Source organism: Pelodiscus sinensis, chromosome 4 (genome assembly GCF_049634645.1).
Source record: "Pelodiscus sinensis isolate JC-2024 chromosome 4, ASM4963464v1, whole genome shotgun sequence".
Taxonomy (NCBI): domain Eukaryota; kingdom Metazoa; phylum Chordata; order Testudines; family Trionychidae; genus Pelodiscus; species Pelodiscus sinensis.
Window position 1 is genome coordinate 124127265 of NC_134714.1, and position 20804 is coordinate 124148068.

General features: G+C 46.5%; 2 protein-coding genes across 2 annotated transcripts in view; one reads left to right on the plus strand and one right to left on the minus strand.

Annotated features, from left to right (window-relative positions):
- Window positions 1-20804, plus strand: part of LOC102455656 (NACHT, LRR and PYD domains-containing protein 12-like) — a 117532-nt gene that overhangs the window by 21507 nt on the left and 75221 nt on the right. The window contains exon 3 of the mRNA XM_075928353.1: window positions 6930-7077. The gene's annotated coding sequence lies outside the window, so the exon portion shown is untranslated. The remainder of the gene's footprint in view (window positions 1-6929; window positions 7078-20804) is intronic.
- LOC106731287 (NACHT, LRR and PYD domains-containing protein 3-like) lies at window positions 7679-19981 on the minus strand. The gene is made up of 8 exons (XM_075928357.1): window positions 18426-19981; window positions 17809-17898; window positions 14441-14611; window positions 13355-13525; window positions 12209-12379; window positions 11550-11720; window positions 9364-9534; window positions 7679-7790 (listed from the first exon to the last, which is right to left on the minus strand). The coding sequence occupies exons 1-8, from the start codon at window positions 19850-19852 to the stop codon at window positions 7685-7687; spliced, it is 2478 nt and encodes an 825-aa protein (XP_075784472.1). The 5' UTR covers window positions 19853-19981; the 3' UTR covers window positions 7679-7684.

The window sequence follows — 20804 nt, forward strand, 5'->3', positions numbered from 1 at the left end:
TCCAAAGCACAGGAAGTGTGTGTGTGGGGGGGGAGGGGATGCTCTGAAGTGCTGCAAAATATCCAAGGTCCGGTCAGCCACCTGAGGCCCAGAGAGCTGCGAAGACAGGCTGGCAGCATCGGGTCATTATTTTACTTAGGAAAGAGCCCAATAAAGCCAAGCCAGAGCCACAGGCCCGCCAGAGCCACAGGCCGCCCTGGTCCTCTCCTGTGCTGTAGCCAGGGAAGCTGACCGCCATGCTGGACCCCTGGGGAAAGTGGGGGACACTCCACGCTCCTGGAAGGGGCAGGAAGTAGGGAAGCTGGCTCTCAATGCCACCTGGACCGGGGCGCCCCCACCCCCAGCGCTGGTTGGAGCGCAGGCAGCCCTACAAGTCACCAGAGCCACTCGGGCAGCAATGTAAAGGGCTTGGAGCTCTGGGCCTTGGGCCAACTGCCTCCTTTGTCCCCGCACCCGCTTCCCCCATCAGCAGGCCTGGCTATGGCCCTGCTCCTCATCTGAAGTAGCAATGGCAGGGATGCCCAATGACATGGGCTCCCCCTCTCTCTCCGGGAGCATGGGCCCTCCCCCTTTCCTGGGGAGGCCGGGGGTACTTGAGTTGGGGAGGAGGGGTATTTGCGTGTGACAGGAACAGGCCCATTGTTCCCTTTTCCTGCTGCCATGAAGAGTCCCCTGCAGGGGGTGCGGGCAGCGCTCCCTAGATAGGTCCTTTGCCATGGGAGATGCTGGGGTGCTGCCTCCTCTCTCACACCTCACAGCCTCCCCAGCTGGGTTTGGAGAGCAAATTCCAGTTCTCCTGACCCTTCCACCAGCAGCACCTGGCAGGCTGCCTCCCCTACCCCTGCCTGTGATGCAGCTTCTTCCCCAGTGTGAGCGCAGGATCTGAGAAGGCAGAGAGCCAGGCAGGCTTCTCCACAGCAAGAGCCCACCAGGGTCAGAGCCACAAGACAGCAGGGTGCAGAGGACCTGGAACAAGGGGTGCAAGGGTGCTGTGGCAGGGCTTGCGGGGGCTGAAGCCGAGGGCAATGGGCCTGGAGCAGTTCAGGGGAGTTGAGCTGGGAGTTCACGGGGCTGAGGGGGCGCTGGCCCAGTTGAGGGGAGCTGAGGTGAGAATCCATGCAGTTGAAGAGGAGTTGGGGCGGGAGGGAAGTTGGCTCAGGGCAGTTCAAGGGAGCTTGGGCACAGGCCACACTGCTGCTTTTCTCTAACGAGGGACAGAAAAGTGTTTATATTTCTGTCAGCCACGCCAGACCCAGCCTCCCACAGCAGATCTTTGCTTTGAACTGAGGTCATCACCGCCTGTACTGCACCACATGGCCTCAGTTGTGTTCACAGTTTCTTGTTACTCTCAGGTATCCAGCTGTTGTCAGAGGAAATGCTGTAAGCAACCCAGACTTTGTCTACACTGGGCAGAGGTAAAGCATTGGCAGTTACAGCACCACTTAGAGAGCGTTGCAGGGAAACCGCTCTTGAGCATTCACACTGTCAGCTGCCAGCACAGTAGCGGGACCATACTTGTGACATTTGCAGCGGCATTTGGAGCAGTGTATTCTGAACAGCTATCCCACAGAGCACCTCTTCCACTTCTGCCGCTGAGGCTTGTGTGAAGGCAGAACTGTGTGTGTGTGGGGGGGGGGGGGAGGGGGTTGTGGGGCATCCAGGGATCTGTGCCAATGCTCCATGGTGCATCACTTTGCATCTCAGCAATCCCTGTGCTTCTATCCACATTTTGGTGCCATCTTTCAATGGCTTTTATACTGTACACTCTGCCTCTTAGGATTGCAGGAATGGATCCTAAACAGCTGGAGAAAATGCTGATAGGTCATGAATGGCAGTCGAGTTATTCCTTAAACCAGTGCTTTTCAGATGACAGGTCGTAACCCAGTACTGGGTCATGGGATGTCAGGCACTGGGTCTCATTTCTTCAGGGGGATCAGGTGACCAGTGGGGGATGCTAGGGCAGGCTACCTGCCTGTCCCGGCACTGCAGACTGCACTGTGCCCCAGAAGTGGCTGGAAGCAGGCCCAGCTCCAAAGTGTGTGAAAAGTGCATAGGGCTCCATGCATTACTCCTGCCCCGTGCACTAGCTCCGCATTCCCATTGGCTGGGAACTTGCTGCTGGCTGCTTCTGTGGTGTAGCATGGTCTGTGGAGCTAGGAGAGGCAGGAAGCTGCCTTAGCACCTTCGCTGTACCACTGACTGGGAGGCACTCAAGGGAAGCCGCTCGAGCCCTGACACCCCCAAAGATGGAACCTCTTCCTACACCCCAAAGCTCTCATTCTCTGCTTCACCCTGCAGCCCACACTCCAGTCACATTATGGTGTGTCACGGCATCAAAGATTTTCTTCAACTGGGTCATGAGAAAAAAAAGTTTGAAAACCCCTGGCTTAAACTACAGAGTGAAGATGAAGAGTCGGATGCTGATCATTCCATGCACAGAAGCTACGACATGAGCTGTCTTGTAGCATTCACAGAGGATCTGAACACAGTGAAACACCACATGCAGGCTCAGGAAACAAGCACCGAGTGTTGGAATCACATCCTCAGTGTGGAAGAAACATTTCCAGCATTTACACATTTACGTAATTAAACACGTTTTAACACCCCTAAGAGGGAGTTTTGACAACAGCAAGGAGCAGTTCAACAACAGGCTGAGCAGGTGCAGAATGACTGTTGAGTGTGCTTTTGGCCATTTAAAAACCTGCTGGCGATGTCTGTATGAGAAGCTGGACCTGGCCGATGACAACATCCCCATGCTTCTAGCCGCATGCTGTACTCCCCATAGTATTTGTGACGGGAAGGGTGAAAGCTTCACTGAGAGCTAGACTGCTGAGGCTCAGCCCGAGAGTGGGGCAGTTAGAGAACCACCACGCGGGGCCATAAGGATCAGGGATGCCTTGAGGCAGCAATTTGATGCGGAAAGTCAATAATATATGTTGGTATGCATGGAAGTGCAGTGACTGCGAGTTAAAGTGCTAGGAGCTGATTTACTGTGCAGTAATTTGCCAGTGTAGACAAGGCCTAAATCTCATAATCTGTTTTGGATTAGCACGAGTGCTATCACTGTGCTGTTTACTGTTCATTTTTATTGCACTTGGGTTCTTGGAAAAGAACTTGGGTACAATTCAGCCTTGGTGTAATTTCCTTGCAGTCTGTGGCTAGAAGACAGGCTACAGGCAGCTGGAAAGGTGGTCTTGGTTAGCTTGGGACAGGGGGGTTAATCTGAGCATTTCCTCTTTTCCCCCATAAGAATCTGTAAAGGTGGGAAATACATGAGATATGGGGAAGACATTTATATAGCACCATAAACTTACCCTGCACTTTAAACATAGTCTTTAAGCTCCTATGGCAACATGGTTCCTTCTAATGCTTGATTCTGCAAATACTTACTCATATGAGTACAGCAACTCTCATGCATAACTGTACTCACATGCATAAGCGTTAGCAGGCTCTGGGCCTAGGCCAGATTAGTCAAACACAAAGCCAAGCCCAGGTTGCCAGGTGAGGGGAGGAAGGAAGGAAGGGCATTCATGAGGAGATATGATTTAAAGAGTATTTGCATGCAGGACAGGGTGTTCTAGGCGCAGGAGCAAGATAGAAACATTAGCTTGGATATGAAGTGTTCCTTTGGATCCCTTTGTACCCTACAAAAAGAAAAGGGTGTCATGGAAGCCTTGAAGGGTAGTAAACTATTTGGAATTTATTTTATTAAAAAATTAAAGAAAGCAACCAAATGCCAAACAGAAATGTAAAAATACTACAGCTCATTACAGAAAAACAACACATCATTAGAGCTTGCAAGGCGGACATAGCTATCATTCTCAGCAGAGTTTTGAATCTACATTTCAGACAGTTATAAAGCTATATAGGCAATTGCACCAGGTATAAGTAAATGGGACCTGTTACAGGTAGCTGATTAAGATTCTAGCAGCCTTTAAGGATCAGACATTCAGGCAATACAGCATAAAGATCTTCAGAACATCAACAGAAAATGGATCATTTCAAGAGTGAATCTGAAAGCTAGGGTGTGTGTAAATCTACCTTCACAGGGAATCTGTCACTCTAGAGCCATGATGTTCAACCAGCTCTGAAGCAGTAGCCACGATAGAGACCTAGTCACACTCAACCGGTCAAAGAGCCACATTGCTCAGGCCAAATAGTCCCATTTGGCTAGCATGTTGGACACCACAGCAAATAGTAAATTGAATGTGCCACAGTTGTAGATTGTGCGTGTGCATGAAGTCTTCACCTTTGCACCCCTGTACAACAGCTGGATGCACAACTGCAGTCCTTGCTCTGTCAGGCACACAGATAACCTTTCCTTGTCCCTGTGCGATGCCAAATACAATGAAAGGAGCAAGGAGGAGCTGAGTCCCCAAGGGAAGCGTTAGCTTATGCCCAGCACAGCTGGCGAATTGAGACATTCTAACTTCTCTGTGCTTAGGAATGGGTGCCATTTGCTAACAAGGTGCTGTGTCTCATAGGTGCCCCACAAAGGACATTTAAAGCGTGTTAAAGATAGCAACCTAAATCAATGCCGGGGGAGCTAGTTAAAATGACATGATCTGTGTGGTTCTAAATGTGTTTTTCAGGCATTTGTGTTCTGTCTCGATCGGGCCAGAGAGCGGGGCAGGAAATGGTTTTTCCCGTCCCGTGAACCTTTTTGAGATTTCAAAAACGAAACTGAGACTTTTTTGAAAATGTTCACAAATAAGAAGAGATTGATACATTCAGTAGCACAGTGATTGGGACACTTAGGGTGTGTCTAGACTACAGGGTTTTGTCGACAAAAGTGGACTCAGCAGTTTTGTTGACGTATGTAAACCTCATTCTACGAGGAATAACGCCTTTTGATGACAGAGTTCTGTCGATAGAAGGCATTATTGCATCTACACTGTCCTTTGCGTCCACACTGTTATGTCAACAAAGCGGCTTGCTTTGTTGACAGAACTGGATGTAGTCTAGACGCTCTTTGTCAACAGAAGCTTTGTCGACAGTATCTGTCGACAAAACTTCTGTTGACAAAACTGAATAGTCTGGACGTACCCTTAGTGTGGGGCACTGGGAAACCAAGGTTCAAGTTCCCACTCTGAATCTACTTGATTTAGTGAGTCTTCCACCTCTGTGTCCTAATGCCTGGGCTACTAGCTGTTAGGAGATGAGGTTGTGTTCTCTCCTTTTGGTTTTGACCAGAAATTCTGGACTTGAGAATCCTTCCTTATGAAAGTTTAATTGAAAACATGAAAAGTGTCTTTTTGATGAATAGGCATTTTCTGATGAAAAACCTATTTTGGTTAAAAATTCCCAACCTGCTCTAGCAGGGTGCATTGAAAAGAACTGTTCTTTAAGGCCTATTTTGCCACCTTTTTGCACGATGAATATTAATGTATTCATTGAGTAATCTCCAGTAAATCAATGGAATTACTCCTAGAGTAAGAGTCTACTGAATAGTGAGTAAAGATTTCAGAATTAGGCCCTTAATTCTCTTTTGCCCCCTCCCAGGGCTGTACAGAGGGAGTAAAATAGTTGTCCCATCCAAATTCTATTTCTCAAGGCCCAAGGAAAGAAATCACTTTGGCTATGTCTACACTCGCGGCTTCTTGAGCAAGTACAGCCATTCTTGTGAAAGAATCCGCAGAGCATCCACACTGCCTGCCTGCTCTTGTGCAAGGAAATTTACAGTAGGGAATGGTAAGAGAGGGATTCTTGCGCAAGAGTTATGCTCTTTTTTAACAGGTGTAAGCCCTCTTGCACAGCAGCTCTTGCACAAGAGGGCAGTGTTGACGCTCAGCAGGGATTTCTTGCGCAAGAAAGCCCTATGGCTAAAATGGCCATCAGAGCTTTCTTGCGCAAGAGAGCGTCCACACTGCTATGGATGCTCTTGTGCAAAAGCACAGCTCACACATGGCAGTGTGGACATTTTCTTGCGCAAGAGTACTTGCACAAGAACCCTTGCGCAAGATGTTTTTGTGCAAGAAGCTGCCAGTGTAGACATAGCCTTTCTGTTGACAAGGTTAGAGAGCATTGATTAGAGATGTTTTGTTTTTGATCTCCTTAACTTCTCTACCATTTAGGGGTATTGTGTTAAAATCTTCTGTCATAGCAACATAGGAATTGTCAGACTGTACCAGACCCAACGTCCATGTACAATATCCTGCCTCTGACAATGTCCAGCAACAGCTGCTTCAGAGAAAGGTGTAAAACCTGTGCTGTAGACTGATGTGAGACAATCTGCTGGCTGACTCTCGTTTAAATCTCATCCTACTCTCTCGACATTAGAGATCCCTTTAACGTGCCGTTTAATATCTCTGCCCAAAATTGTTCACATTAACTGTTACAGCTCTGGCTAGTCTTCATAGCCACACAATAGTCAAAACCCTTTTTTGAGTCTTGCTACACTCTTCGCCTTGGCAACACCATGTGGGGCCAAGTTCCATAGCATAGCATGTGAAAAAGTATTTCCTTTCATCAGAGTTGAAATTGCCATCTTTGTGGTGAAATCCTGGCTCCTCTGAAGTCAGTGAGAATTGTACAATTAAATTCATCAGAGGCAGAACATCACACTTTGACATAATTGGATGGCCCTTCAGAGCTGTAGTATGAGACCAGGAGATCAAAAAGCTTGTGATTTAACATGCTTTTGTTACGTTCTGCCCAATTTGTTTCCTTTCTAACGCAAGTAGCAGAGATTTTCCAGGGCCCGGGTGTTTCTTGTTCTCATTTTCTGAACCTCCTCTAGTTCTGCACGTGGAATTCCAGAGCAAGCCACAGTTTTGATTTATATAATCACAATATTGATTTATATATTCACAGTATTGATTTATATCATGATATTAAACTATTATCTGCATTACTCGCCACCCCATTTCTTATGCATCCTAACATCTTCTGAGACTTTCTAACATTGTGTATGCTTTGTATGACTGCAGATGCACATTGAGCAAAGGACTTCATTGAACTATGTAAAAGATGACAAGATTAATTGTCATCATACAGGAAACATTAATTCCGTCACGTGATTTGACATGGCTCTTTTTTCACTTTCTCCACCAGATGGCTCCCTTTTACTATTGGAAGGTCAGTATGACAGTAATGCTGAATTCTATTGGCTTTATACCTTTTCAATGTATCTTACTATACTTTATAGAATTAGCACACTGTTGTTTGTATCAATTATTATGAATTAATTTTGATATTTTATGTTCAGTTTTAAATGTTTTATAGATCAAATCGCATTTTTCAACAGACCACTTATTTAAAGTGCCCGTCACCTTGGTATTTAGGCATTGAAGTTTCATGCCACTGCTGCAAATCATGTTCCTCTGTAATCGTGGTTCTCAAAGGATTTGTGTGATTGAGCAGGACTTGTGAAAGTCTGAACTTGAAGGCAATATTCTGTGAACAAAGCTGGCTGACATTTCTTGAACTAATTTGTTGTTGTTGAAAAATAGGCATTCTTCTAAATGGAGAAACATCTTACTTTGTCACAGCTGATCTTCAATGTGGTTATGATAGGTCTGGAATCTGCTTTGTGGGATTTTCATCAGTTTATTCATGACTAATAATTTGGTTTCCCCTAAAAGAAAAGTTTTTTTTTGTCATTTGCCTTTTCCTGAATGAGATACTGAGTGATTTTGAACACGCGGGAAAGACATGCTCCTAAAATGATATTCTGCTGATGTAATCAGAGATAGTCCTCAGGGTTGTATTCTTCATCTCCATTATACTCTTCATAGTCCTCTTCTTCACCCTTGTCACCATCATTTCTGTTAATATATTCTCCGTTCAAGCTAGTGAAGAAGAAGCACAAGTATTTTGTGACTATATCACCAGTACCTGAGATCACAGTGCACAGCCATGCACACCACCGTGGTCACATGCATGGTCCATGGTGCTACCAGAAGTGCACTTTTGGACAGAAAATGATTTAAATCTCTGTGCTTCCCCAGGAGCAAGGTCTGCCATGGTGTGATGGATAGGGATGTTAGCAACTCATTGACTAGTTGACTAGTTGCTTCCCCCCCCCCCCACACACTTGCTGCCTCTATCAGAAAGAGGCAGCAAGAGTGGGGGAAAAGAGGGGGTGCTAGGGAGAGCCGCCTTAAAAGCCAGTTCCCCCCAACTCCAGCTCTGTGGGAAAAGGTGGGGGTGCAGCGGTGGCATCCCCTGGTGGTCCCGGGCTCCACAGAGTGTTTCAAAGCAGAAGTGCCCCATGGAGCCCAGGACCAGCAGGGGGGCTCTGAGCCCCCCACTGGCTCCAGGCTCCACGTGGCATTTCAAAGGTGGAACATCGCCTGGCGCTTTGAAATGTAGCAACAGCCAGGCGGACTCTGGTTACATTTCAAAGCGGAAGCGCCCTTATCGACGAAACAAATAGTCAATGGGAAATCCATCGACTATTCGATTAGTCAATCTAAATTTAACATCCCTAGTGATGGAAGCATGTATCTCTCACTACAGGGGGTCCTCGCTATCAGTCCAAGATACGTTCCAAAAAACTTGGGCTTATAGCGAAACAATTTAAAGCAGGGAATTTTTTTTCCTGCGGCTGACTTCCAGTTAAGCACAGTGGGGGGAGTGTTTCACACAACTTATAGCAGAGAATGGGAGGACTTATAATGCATCAGTTCCTACAAACATCAATGACTTTAGTGTGGAACGGATGTATACCGGCGCGCAACTTATAGTGGGGACTTATAGTGGGGAATTTCTCTTTTACCCACTCCACCCTTCTGGCCAGTGTCTGCCAACAGAAAATATTAGCTTGGATACTCTTTCGAGTCCATCAGTGTAATTTCTTAGTCAGCTGCGGGAGTTCTTATTGGCTGATACCAGCCAGACGCTACAACCACGAGTTCACTGTCTCCTCGCCCTCCACAGACCCTGCTGGCTGAGAGAATGACAGGGTGGGATTAAGGAAACGGAATCCCTTGAATGGACACAGAGAGAGCATTATCGCAGGACTGCTGGCCTGGCCACATTCTCAGGAACCTGCTTTGGGGAAGGGGGATAATGCAAAGATGTGGAAGGTCCTACTCTAGCAGGAGTTAGCATCAGGACTGATCTGGAGTAAAGGGCCAGATTCCCTGGCCTGATTCACTCCCTCTGTGATCCTCTAATGCTGCAAAGGGAACAGAAACTAGATCAATCTTCCCTGCTGAACATTTACAAGCATGTGGGAGTGTATAACAGAACCAGTTCATCTGGCTCTTGTGCCATATATCCCCCCATGGTCCCTAGGTTAGAGGGTGTATTGGTCACAGGGAGAGTTGGGAAGGGGGGATGAGACCAATAATAAGAAACAACTGTAAGTCAGAAAGAAGTTGGTCATAAGGCACGTCAGGGTGGCCAGTGGGCACTTACAGCAGTGTCTGCAGCTTACAGCTCGTGCTTTTCAGTCCATCCCGCAGCTGCTTCATTCCCGACATTCCCAGTGCATCATGGTTGATATTCAGCTCTGTCAGTGACTGGTTTGTTGATATGACAACAAGGAGGTCTTCACAGCAAGCCGGTGTCAGGCCACACCCTGTCAGCCTGCAAGAGACAGAGGCATAGCACCACAGGCACGCCATGCATGGTGTCCCTCACGCCCCCCCGCCCCTTCCATCCATTGAAGCCAAATTCATCTCTGGAGTAGCCCACTGGAGTTCTACCAAGGATCGGTATGTCCGATGCATTCATAGCTTTAGATTTTAAGGCCAGAACAAGCCATTATGATCATCCAGAGGAGACATGCAAAGGTACAAATGGTTACTAGGTGCCTAATGCCCACTGGTTTTCAATGAGAGGCAGGCACATAATTACCACTCGTGCTTTGAAAATGTCCCTGACCACCTGCATAAAACAGGACATAGAATTTCACTAGATCTAAGTTGTGATCCTTCCATTTAGGCCGATAACACGTGGCTGAGCCAGAATATACCATGTAGGACAGGGGTGGCCTATAATTTTTGTAGGGGGACCACCTCACCAATGTTGATAGTGGTTGTGGGCTAGTCCTGGAATGGGTGGGGTCTTAGAGGGAAGGGGCGGAGCCTCTAGGCCCTGCGTGTGGAGAGGGAGGAGACTTTGTGCACTCCTCTATGGGGTGGGAGAGCATGGGGGGTGGGTGGTATAGATGGTATCATGAGCTTTTGTGGGCACAGCCCACTTTCTTCAGATGGATTTAGGGGAGATGAGGAACAAAACCAGTGATTGCTGCGCTCTCACAATGCCAATGTAACTCTGACAGGCATGTAGTGTAATGATAGAGATGCAGCCGTTTTAGTCTGGTCTAGCTGAAACAAAAGACAGGACTATGCAGCACTGGACAAACTTCTCAGACACTTCGCCAAAGAATCAATGCACATAAAACAGACATCAGGCTCTCTCTCAGAGAGAAAACCGTTGCTTGCCATTTTAACCAGACTTACCATTCTCTCACTGACCTTAAAACATGCATATTGCTTTAAAGAGATTTTAACTCCAGACTTCAAAGAGAAGCCTCAGAACTGTCATTCATGCTTAAATTTGACACTTTACGTACGGGCCTTAACAAAGATGCTAATTATCTAATGCATTACAAAGATAGCTTCCCCAATTATCACCCCAATGTCATTACCTCACAGACACTACCTTTCCCCCCTCACCCCTCCTCTATTCTTAAATCTGATTCGTCAATTTTATGTGTTCACTTTTTTTTGATTGTATCACTTTGGTATACATGGCCGTGCCAATGTTCTTCCACATATTGATCTGAGGAAGTGGGTCTGGCCCACAAAAGCTCATCACCTAATAAACCATCTTGTTAGTCTTTAAAGTGCTACATAGTCCTGTCTTGTTTTAGGCATGTAGTGGTGTCCCATCATGAGTTTTCAGGATGGTGACACAGTGCCATCTGGTGGCTGTTTGAGCTCCCTCTCCCGTTCTTGCTGGAGAGCTGTCCATAAGCCACCCATGCTGGCGGGGGCCTCACAGGTCCCGAGTTGTTTATGGCTGGGTTTTGAGGCTGAACACCGCTCTCATCCCAGTAGTGAGACAGTTCTGCTATCAGGGCACCTGTGGGACTTCCCTGCTCCGAAGAAGAGACCATAAAACCAGCTGTGGACTCACCCCTGTTCTTGGCACCACACCCAGATGTTCATTGAACTGAGTGGACCCTGCCTAAAATTTGGACCAAGGGAGGAGCTGGCCGTGAGCTCACAGGGGCTGTACCTCTTCTGTGGTAAAACAGTGCACGTCACACTCCAGAGCGGCCAGTCTGGCAGGTCTGACTCACAAATCAACCCACCCGCCTTCCTTACGAAGAGAAGCGACTGCCTTCTGGCCTTCGGCGGAGAACGCTGATCCCGGCGCTGCGAGGGGAGTGGATGGGCCTATCTGGGCACTCACATTGCTAACCCTAAAAAGACCCCATTGCGTTCACACTGTTGCCAGAGATCAAGGAGTTGCTGGAGATGTTTAACTGAAGCAGCCACCCTGCTGTGCGGAGGCAGGAAAATGGGCCCAGACTAGCTAGAATGAATAGTGCCAAGACCAGCCAATCCCAAAGGAAGCCTCTGGCGACTCACCGTAGTTTCTGTAGTTTACAGGCTGGCTGTTTCAGCCCCTCACACAGCACCTTCAGCCCCGCATCCCCCAGTTTGTTATAGCACAGGTCCAGCTCTTGCAGGGACTTGCTCTTACTGAGAATGGCAGAAAGGGCCCCACAACAAGCTCCCGTGACGTAGCAGTTCGACAACCTGCAGGGGGACGGAGAGAACAGTGACCAGGCCTCCCTGAGTCTCCCTGCTCCCTCTGGAGAGTCCCATTTCCTGGCACTCTCTTCTGGCCTCCCACACAGCAGCTTCAGTCTCTGCTCTGAGCGGCACCTCTGTGGGGAGAGTCCTGGAGGAGTCCAAGCTGAGAGGCGTTTTTCTAACATGGAAGCCCCTACCAGCCTCTAGCCACAGAGGTCTGCATAAAGGAAAAGCCTTTGGCGTCAACCCTGCAACCATTTTGCATGGGAATCTGTGCTGAAACATCCAGCTGTTCTTTCTGCAGGCTTTGCCTCTTTATTCAAGAGGCTGTCAATAAATCCTTCCCACCCCATCCATTCTCCCTCCTGGGACTTCATGTTGCTCACGCTCTAGGTCTCCCCTCCACCGCCTGCTTGGGGAAACTCACACCGATTCCTCTGAAATGAGCAAGTGCTAATCCGAGGCTTTTAAGGAAGCCCAAGCACACTCACACGAGTTTCTGTATTTTGCAGCGGTCTTGTTTCAGCCCGCCACACAGATGTTTCACTCCCGAATCCCTCAGCTCATTGTTTCTCAGATCCAGCTCCATCAGGGTCTCATTGGTACCAAGCGCGGAGGCAAGGTCATTGCAACAGGCAGAGGTGAGAAGGCAACAATCCAGCCTGCGGGGGAGAGAGAGGTGTAGAAAGAAAAGGACCAACCTGTTTCTGGCCCACTCTCTGCGCCTGGGGGGCCAACTGCAAGGCTGATGTGCAGGGTGGTGAAAATTCACCTCCCTCTGTCAGATCCAGTGCCCGTTAAAGTGAAAACTGCTCTTCCTGTTGGTGTCAGCAGGCACAGGAGCAGGCCTTCTGGGCTCAGTTCTGCTCCCATTTACACATGCATAATTCCCTTCCTTTCGATGGGTGTTGAAGCTGAGAGCGAAGGCACCAACTCTATGGGCATGGGTGATAGGTGAAGTGGTGGCTGGGGGAGTCAAGACCTCAGCCCTGCCCCGTCTGCTCAGGCCCCACCCCCCACGGGAGCCAAGCCATCACTCCCCCCAGCATCACGGGGAGGTGGGGTGGCATGTGGGCCCAGCCTCCCCAGCTCCTGAGCATGGGGAGGGTGGGCGCTGGGGGCAGCAACACTCTGCCTGCAGGACGCCTCCAGTAGGTGTTCTGGGGGTGGAGAATGGGCGGGACCAGGCTGGCATGTCCATGGGTGCTCCGGGGCTGGAGCACCCACAGAAAAAACAGTGGGTGCTCAGCACCCACAGTCAGTGCTGTGAGGCGGTGGTGCTGATCAGCTGCTCAGAGGCTGGGGGAGGCATCTGGGCAGAGGGCAGCAAGCAGCAGGGGGCCTGGAGAAGGGTTTGGAGCCAGGGTGAGGAAAGGCAGATGGAGGGCAGGGAACTCAGGGAAAGGGGTGCGGGGGGGGCGGGGCCTCAGGAGGGGAAAGGGGATGGAGCATCCCCAGGGAAAAATAAAAGTCAGCACCTGTGGCTGAGAGGATGAGTCAACAGTATCGTATTTGGCTCCAGGTTTCAAAGTACCTCCTGAAGAGTAGGAGTCCTGCCTCTGTTATGAGGCCGTTTGCAGCACATACGCCGGTGGAAAGAGATAAGAAGAAGCTCATCGAGGCCAGGGCTTACTCACTTTATTTTCTGCAGTTGGCAGCTTGGATGCTTTAGAGCTTTGTACAGCTGCTTCACTCCTAAATCTCCCCATTTACTGTAGCTCAGGTCCAGCTCAGTCAGGCTCTGGTTTTTAGTCAGCACTGCGGCGAGATCGCCCAGGCAAGTCGGGGTGACGCTGTTACCCCGCAGCCTGCAGGAGACAAAGTCATATGAAAGACAAGGGCTAGCCCTATGAACACAGCCGCTTGGGTCCCTCTCACAGTGGGCAGCAAAGGTACGAGCTGAAATCCAGCAAGGCCGAGGGGCACCCCAGCTGCTCCTATGTTAAGGAAAGCAGAATGGCTTTGGGAGTGTTTGGCTGGCCACCGCTTCACCGTCTGGAAGGTGCCATGTGAGCAGTCTCTTAAATTAGCCTTGGTCCTATATTTTATGCAGAAGAATAATAGAGCTAAGAGCCAGCCCCAACATACCCTTCCCATTAGAAGACTCTAGTAGCAGCAGTGACAACGTCTCGGGCATGTCAGGACTGGGGCTGGGTGCCCCTTTGACAAGGGCATATGATATCAATGGAAAGATCCTTGGTTGGTGCTCTTTCCCCCTTGTCCCATCAATTTATGTCCCCATCAACAGCCACAATCTGGCCCCTGGCACGCCAACACTTATTAATCATTGTAATTGAGTCAAAACAGAGTCAAAGTCCGGGGTCTTATCTCCCCGCATCAGGGTTGGGTTCTGTTAATCTTCCACTTTTGAAAGGAGACCAAAGTGTTTGGAACTTTCAAGAGACTATTTGGTTCCTCCTTCCTGCTCAGAGTTCACAGACTCATGTTAAGCTTTCCCGAGAACTTCTCTGGCCCCAGAGTGCAGCGTGACAATTTCCAGACCAGAAGAAGGTTCTCATGGAAGTTAGTTGGGAATGAAAAATTGGGCTTCCGCCGGAAGGCTGCATGCAACCTTAACCATTGTGTAACTAGCAGCAGCTCCATAATCAGAGCTGAAGGGATGTTTAACGCTGGCATGGACCAAAGTGAAGAGTTCTGCCAGGATTTAGGGTTCTATGGAATAGCTTTCACACAACTGCAAATAAAATCCATGGTTTACTTACTCCAGTTTCTGAACATTGCAGTTTGGATGTTTCAGCCCCTTACAGAGCAATTTTATCCCTGCTTCCCCCAGTTTGTTACCGCTCAGGTCCAGCTCTTTCAGAGACGGGTTTGTCTTGAGAGCAGAAACGAGATCCTCACAACAAGCAGAGGTGAGATGGCAGCACCCTAAGCTGCAAGAGACAGATGTGGTTATGGCTTGTTTTTACTCAGCTGGTCACTTCCATTTTATTCACAGCAGTGTATTCCTAAAAGCAACTTTGGAAGCCCTGGGGACTACAATGATACTCATAGCACATGCCGAGAACTGCAACTTATGTGTGGTTTCATATGCAAATATGTACAAATAGTTTCTTTCACACTGATGGGTATGAATACAAAGATTAAAGGCAAGACTACACAATACACAGGCCCCTTTTAAGTCATTTCTGCTGATATTAATAAAATGCAACATTTCCCCGATTTCTACCCATGTGACAGCACTTTTAATGATTTATTAGTTTATAATGTGTTTACTTTCTTCATTGCATGCCTTTGTTATATATGGTCATGCCAATTCACTTTCAGAATATGATCTGAGGAAGTGGGTCTGCCCCACAAAAGCTCATCACCTAATACTGTAAACCATCTTGTTACTCTTTAAAGTGCTACGTAATTTTTTCCTTTTGTTTTAATAAGCAATGACAATCCAGGAATTTAACTACTAAAATGCATCTCAACAGAAGACCATTATATTGACTACTTTTTTGTTTGGCCTCCCACCCATGGGCCGCGTGTTGAGCCCTGTATAAACCCAAACCGCACCACGGGCTGCAAAAATCGGGCCGCAGGCCGCATGCATGTTGAGTAGCCCTGCTATAAAGAGATGTAGGGCTTGATACGCAGCTGAAGGACTCCTATCATCTTCCCTGGATTTGGGTCAGGACCTTAGCCAGGTTATTGTCCTTAAGTGCAAGTGAGATCTATAGCCATCCCATGGCACATGCCAGACACCCTGCTAGTATGACACCGACACAACAGAAGAGTTATTAGGCAATTTACAGAGGGCATGTTTGGATTCACCAGTGCTGAACAAGAGAGCAATCACAAGCCCTGCTCCTAGAAACACTTAGATACCTGCTTAATTTTAAATACGTTAATAGTCCTGTTAAATTCTTTTTTAAAAGAAGAATAGGAAAATTGAACAACTTCCCCTTCCTTGTGCTGGTCCAGCTGGCTTCTACCACCCCTTTTCCTTTCCCGGTGCTGGGCTTCTCCCTTTCCCTTCCTCTCTAGTCTCTTCCCTGTGCTGCCCCCTCCCCTCCGGCCCTTCCCCATGGAAGGAATTCCTCTCTTCTACAAAGGGAAAAGACAGTGTGCAAATGAAAAGTTCATGGGGGTGGGTTGAATGAATTAGTGACATGTTTGCTTGCTTTTCCCATGATAAGGTTGGGTGTTTTTCAAGCACAGTTTTGTATTGTTGATTTAAAATAATTAAAGCCATTTTAGAAACAAAAAACACTATGTCAGGGCGTGTCTACACAGCAGGGCTAAAGTCGAAATAAGCTATGCAACTTGAACTATGTGAATTGCGTAGCGTAAGTCGAAATAGCTTATTTCGGCTTTTGGCGCTGTCGACACAGCAGGAAGTCCAAGTTAGAGCACTCTTCCCCCAACTTTCCTTACTCCTCGTAAAATGAGGGTTACAGGAGTTGGAGTAAGAAGTCCTCCAGCTCGACATTATTTCGACATTATTTCAAAATAACGGCTTGTAGTGTAGATGTAGACTATGTTATTTCAGAATAATGTCAGTTATTCCAAAATAACTCTTCTGTGTAGATGTGCCCTAAGTGTAATAACATGATTGTAACACACGTCAGGACATTCAGCGTCATGGTTAACGTCTCCCCTCGTGCATGCATTGTTCTTCCCCTTGGCATGCAATTCATTATAACTGGGCCTTTCATTACAGTGAAGACGCTTTAAAATAGTCTGTGTTTAATAATTAGCAACCTTAAGAACTGAACTCTAATTGACTTGAGTTTAATAAAGACTCAGTTTTGAAAAGCTAAGCAGGATCTGGGTAAGTTACCAGGTGAAAGAGAAGCCTGTTTAGGGTACATTTTTCAAAAGCCTCTCGGTGCCATTAGAGAGACAAGGTAAATGAGGTAATTTATTTTATTGAACCAACTTCTGTTGGTGACGGAGACAAGATTTTGTGCTGCTAAGAGTTCCTCTTCAGGTCTGGGAGAGGTACTAAAAGTGTCACAGCAAATACAAGATCAAACATAGGTTAGCACAGCGGTAGTTTTTGGAGACAAAATGTGCCAGTGAAGACAAGCCCTAAGATTCTTGCCTGGGCTTGCACTGACTTAATTTGGGAGTTGCTTTCATGTTTATCCTTAATTTTTTCTTTCTGGGAACAGAGCAGGAAATTCCCATTCAGGGAAATAATGTAGCTGTGGAGTAGGAATGTTGTAGTGTAGTCGCATATCCAATTAACTGATAAACACGGGCTTATTGGTTAATCTTGTTGACTATTCACGAACCCCCCCCCCACACCCTGCTGCCTCTGTATCAGAAGCAGTAAGGGGAGGAGAGGTGGGAGCTGGTACATGTGGAAGGCTGGTTTTCAAGCCAGAGATCCCTGTATATATTGTCTCATGCAAGCCACTAGCCCCCCTCTTCCCCGCTGCTGCCTGTCTATCAGAAGCAGCAGCACAGTGGGGAGGGACAGAGGAAGCTGCCGCAAAGCATGGGGACCGAGGCAGCAGAGCGGGGTACCAGGGGACTCCCTTGGAGTGAGGCCAGAAGGACAGTGGCTGCCGCCCCTGCCCCAGGGTCTATCGAATAGTCATATAACCAATAATATTTGAAGCAGGTACATGACTATTCAATTAATCGCTATCTAACATCCCTACTGTGGAGCCTTGTGCAAAGTTGGCATTTTCAGGAGCACATCCAGTCCATCAAAGAGCTCGACATGTATAAAAACTGTTATTCTTGTCAACCAGCTTTTTTTTCCATGGAACATAAATCACTCTTCTTGTGGATGGGTTAGGGGAAGTGAAAGAAGAAATCAAATCTCTTTGTACTGGTAAAACAGATAGGAAGTACGTGTTTTCTGACGCAATTTTCTTATCCAAACACCGTGCACAAAATGGGTGGTAATAAATAATAACGATGCATAAATATGTCTAGCTCAAGTAACCTCCACATTCCAGGATTGTTATCACTAGCCCATCATGAAGCTGGCTAGTTCCATGTGAGTTTGCATTGACTCTGCTTTGCCACTCAAAGTCTAAACCCCAGCGGTGCATAGCTGCATCTTGCTGCTCACCCCCAGAATAAAAGCCAGCAATGACAGGCTCTCAGAAGAGCAAGTACTTACGATATTTTCTTTAGTTTACAGTCTGGATCCTTCAGTGCTTGACACAAAAGGTGAGGTGGGGAATATTTTGGCTCCTCCTCCTCTGACTCCCTATAAAGAGAGAACAAATAGGTTTCATTTTGGGTGCTGAACCCCCCACCCCCATTTCAAGACGTTGACTCAGTAGTTTTTATTCTGGAGCAGACAATTCAATTTTTTTTTTTAAATTATCCTTTTAAACATTCTCAGATGCCACTACCCTTTTATTTTGATGCCAAATTAGTAAATGGTGGATTTCTGGTATAAGAAATGTGTATTTTGCAATATGTAAGTGAATTAGACTTCTTTGAAAGCCCAGGGAATTGAAGATCCCTGTTATTCACCAGAACAAAGGCCATTAATGTTATGGAAAAATGCTCATGTGGACTCTAGAGATAAATGGACATTGGATCAAGACTGTACAATATAAGCTGCCCCCTTTCATCAGTCCAATATGTTCAGTAAGAACCTCTGGATTTAGGCATGAGAAATTTGGCATGATACTGGAATGGCTGACAAATCCACCTGCACTCTGACAATAGCGGCTGCTATTATAACTACACACATTTGATTTTGTGTCAGTAAATGGACATACTCACCAACGAACTAACTTGTTTAGCACCGACCCCCGCCTTTCCTCCTGCTCTTCCACTCCAAATGTGCATGCATTCAGATAGAGTGACTGCCCATTTCGACAATTCTTTATGCAGAATGAAAGAACCATGTGTTCGATTTTTGTAAAGTTACTGTTGTTCAGTCCAATTTCTTGGAAATGATCCATTGCGCTTTTGACAAACTCTTCTTCATGAATCTCATACAAACAGTGAAACAATTCAAGCTGGAATCGCTTTTCCTGGATGGACTTGACAGTCAGACAGCAGCTTGCTTTTGCTACCACTCCAAACCACTTCAATAAATTCTGTTTAATGTCCAGTGAAATTTTACAGCCAAAGATTTTCTCTATGTGATTCACTCTTTCTTTGTTTAAGAGACCAAACAGGAAACGTACAGTTAAGGTAAGAGATTTATCTCTAGAGTTTCCATATTTTTTTAAAATTTCATTCACATCTTTCTGCACAGTCATTGAATCACGCCCTTTTTCTGCATCTTTCATCAGGAGGTAGAACAAAGCGGCAAAGAACTCTTGGAAACTTAAGTGAATGAAGCTATAAACACTCTCAAAGCTGATATCTTTTTGGAAAACATCCTTAGTGAGAAAAAGGGACTGGATGTCTGATCCATCCAAACCATGCTTCTTCATATCTTCTTCTTCAAAGAGGATTTTATTGTTCAAGATCCCATATGCAGCTAGGGAGCACAGCTTCCTCAGGTCAGCATGTACCACTTCCTTTGAATTGGAATGGTTATCTAATAAACTGGACAGAAAGAGCATATATACCGAGGTGGTTGTTTTGGAGCTTTTGGCTAGATCTTCACCGCTTTCCATCTGCTGTTTCATCACAGTGCATAGGATCCAGCACACGATGGGAGCAAAGCACATGGTGAAGAGCGTTTCATTTTCCTTTACAAAATCTAGAGCTTGTTTGGCTTGCGAGACATTTGCAAAGAACTTGCGGAAATACTCCTTCCTTTCTTCTTCCGAGAATCCCAGTATTGTTGCAAAATGGGGAAACTTCAGACACTGCCGGAGTTTATCCAGAGCAGTTGGTCTTGTAGTGATTAATAAGTAGGATTTTGGAAGAATTGCTTTTCTTAATAAACTGCTCAGCATGATTTCTACAGGTTTTGTCTGACAGGGATCTGTGCACAGACTACTTTCTTCCTGATCAAAGGAAAATTTAAATACGTCAAAGCCATCAATTATGAACAAAAGCTTCTCTTGATTCATCAAAATATCTTGGATGGGTGCATTTCTCTCAGGACAATTGTTTAAAATCAGATCTGCGACACTTCGAGGCCCAGAAATACAGTTCATTTCTCTGCTGTTGATGTAGAAGATGTAATCAAACTTGCCAGCATAGAGTTTTCCATATGCCCAGTCTACCATGAGCTTCTTTGTTAACATTGTTTTTCCAATCCCAGCAGCTCCCTGCAGCACAATGGTTCTTAGTGGTGTTTGCCTGCTTCCACTAGCCTCAAATAAAGTCTCCAGTTTAGTAGAACTAGCTCGCTTTGCTATGATTTCTGCATGCTCTTTCCCTTTGGCACTTATTTCATTCTTTCTCTCCTTCTGGTCACGATGTTCCTTTACAATCAGCAGCTTTGTGTATCTTGTGTTTAGTTCCACACACTCTCCCACTCGATTGTTCCTGTCTTCTATTAGTTGGTATTTTTCTCGTATATGTTCCTTATATTTTGCTTTGTAATCTAATGCAATGATATGGAACATGAGAATCCATGAATGCAGAAATTCAGAGGAAAAAAGATTTGTCATTAATGAGTTTCACAGTAGTGCTATGTAAATGCATGTGAATCCCAGATTCTAGATAATAGTGGGAATAACAGATCAAATTGCTGGGAGAGGGAGGCAATTCCATATTATGGAAAAAAATAGAGATTCAGCTGAACATTGACCATACTAGGGAAATGTTTTCAATATGGAGAGATGCAGGGAGAAGGGGAAAATACACACGCAATTTAATATATGATATTTCAAAATAGAATGATTCCCATCTATTTCAATGGGATTTGGATCAGCCCCCAACGCATTTACTCATGAATTTAAGATTTTGTAAAACACATTAGGCCAAATTATGCTCTCTGCATCACTAGAATAAACTAGAGTAATGACTGAATTGCAGTTACTATAGGCTTACACTGGTGTGTCCATGGGCAGATTCATGCTAAAGTCTAAAAGTTGCTGATCAGTCTAAAACTTCTGTTCACTGCTGCTGCTGCCCTCATAGCTCACAGGAGCTCATGGACTGCCTTTCAAATGCCTACCAGGCCTTTGCTCTCATCACAATATTAAGAAAACAGTTGTATTAGGACAGGGGCTTGCAGAAGATCCTTCAATT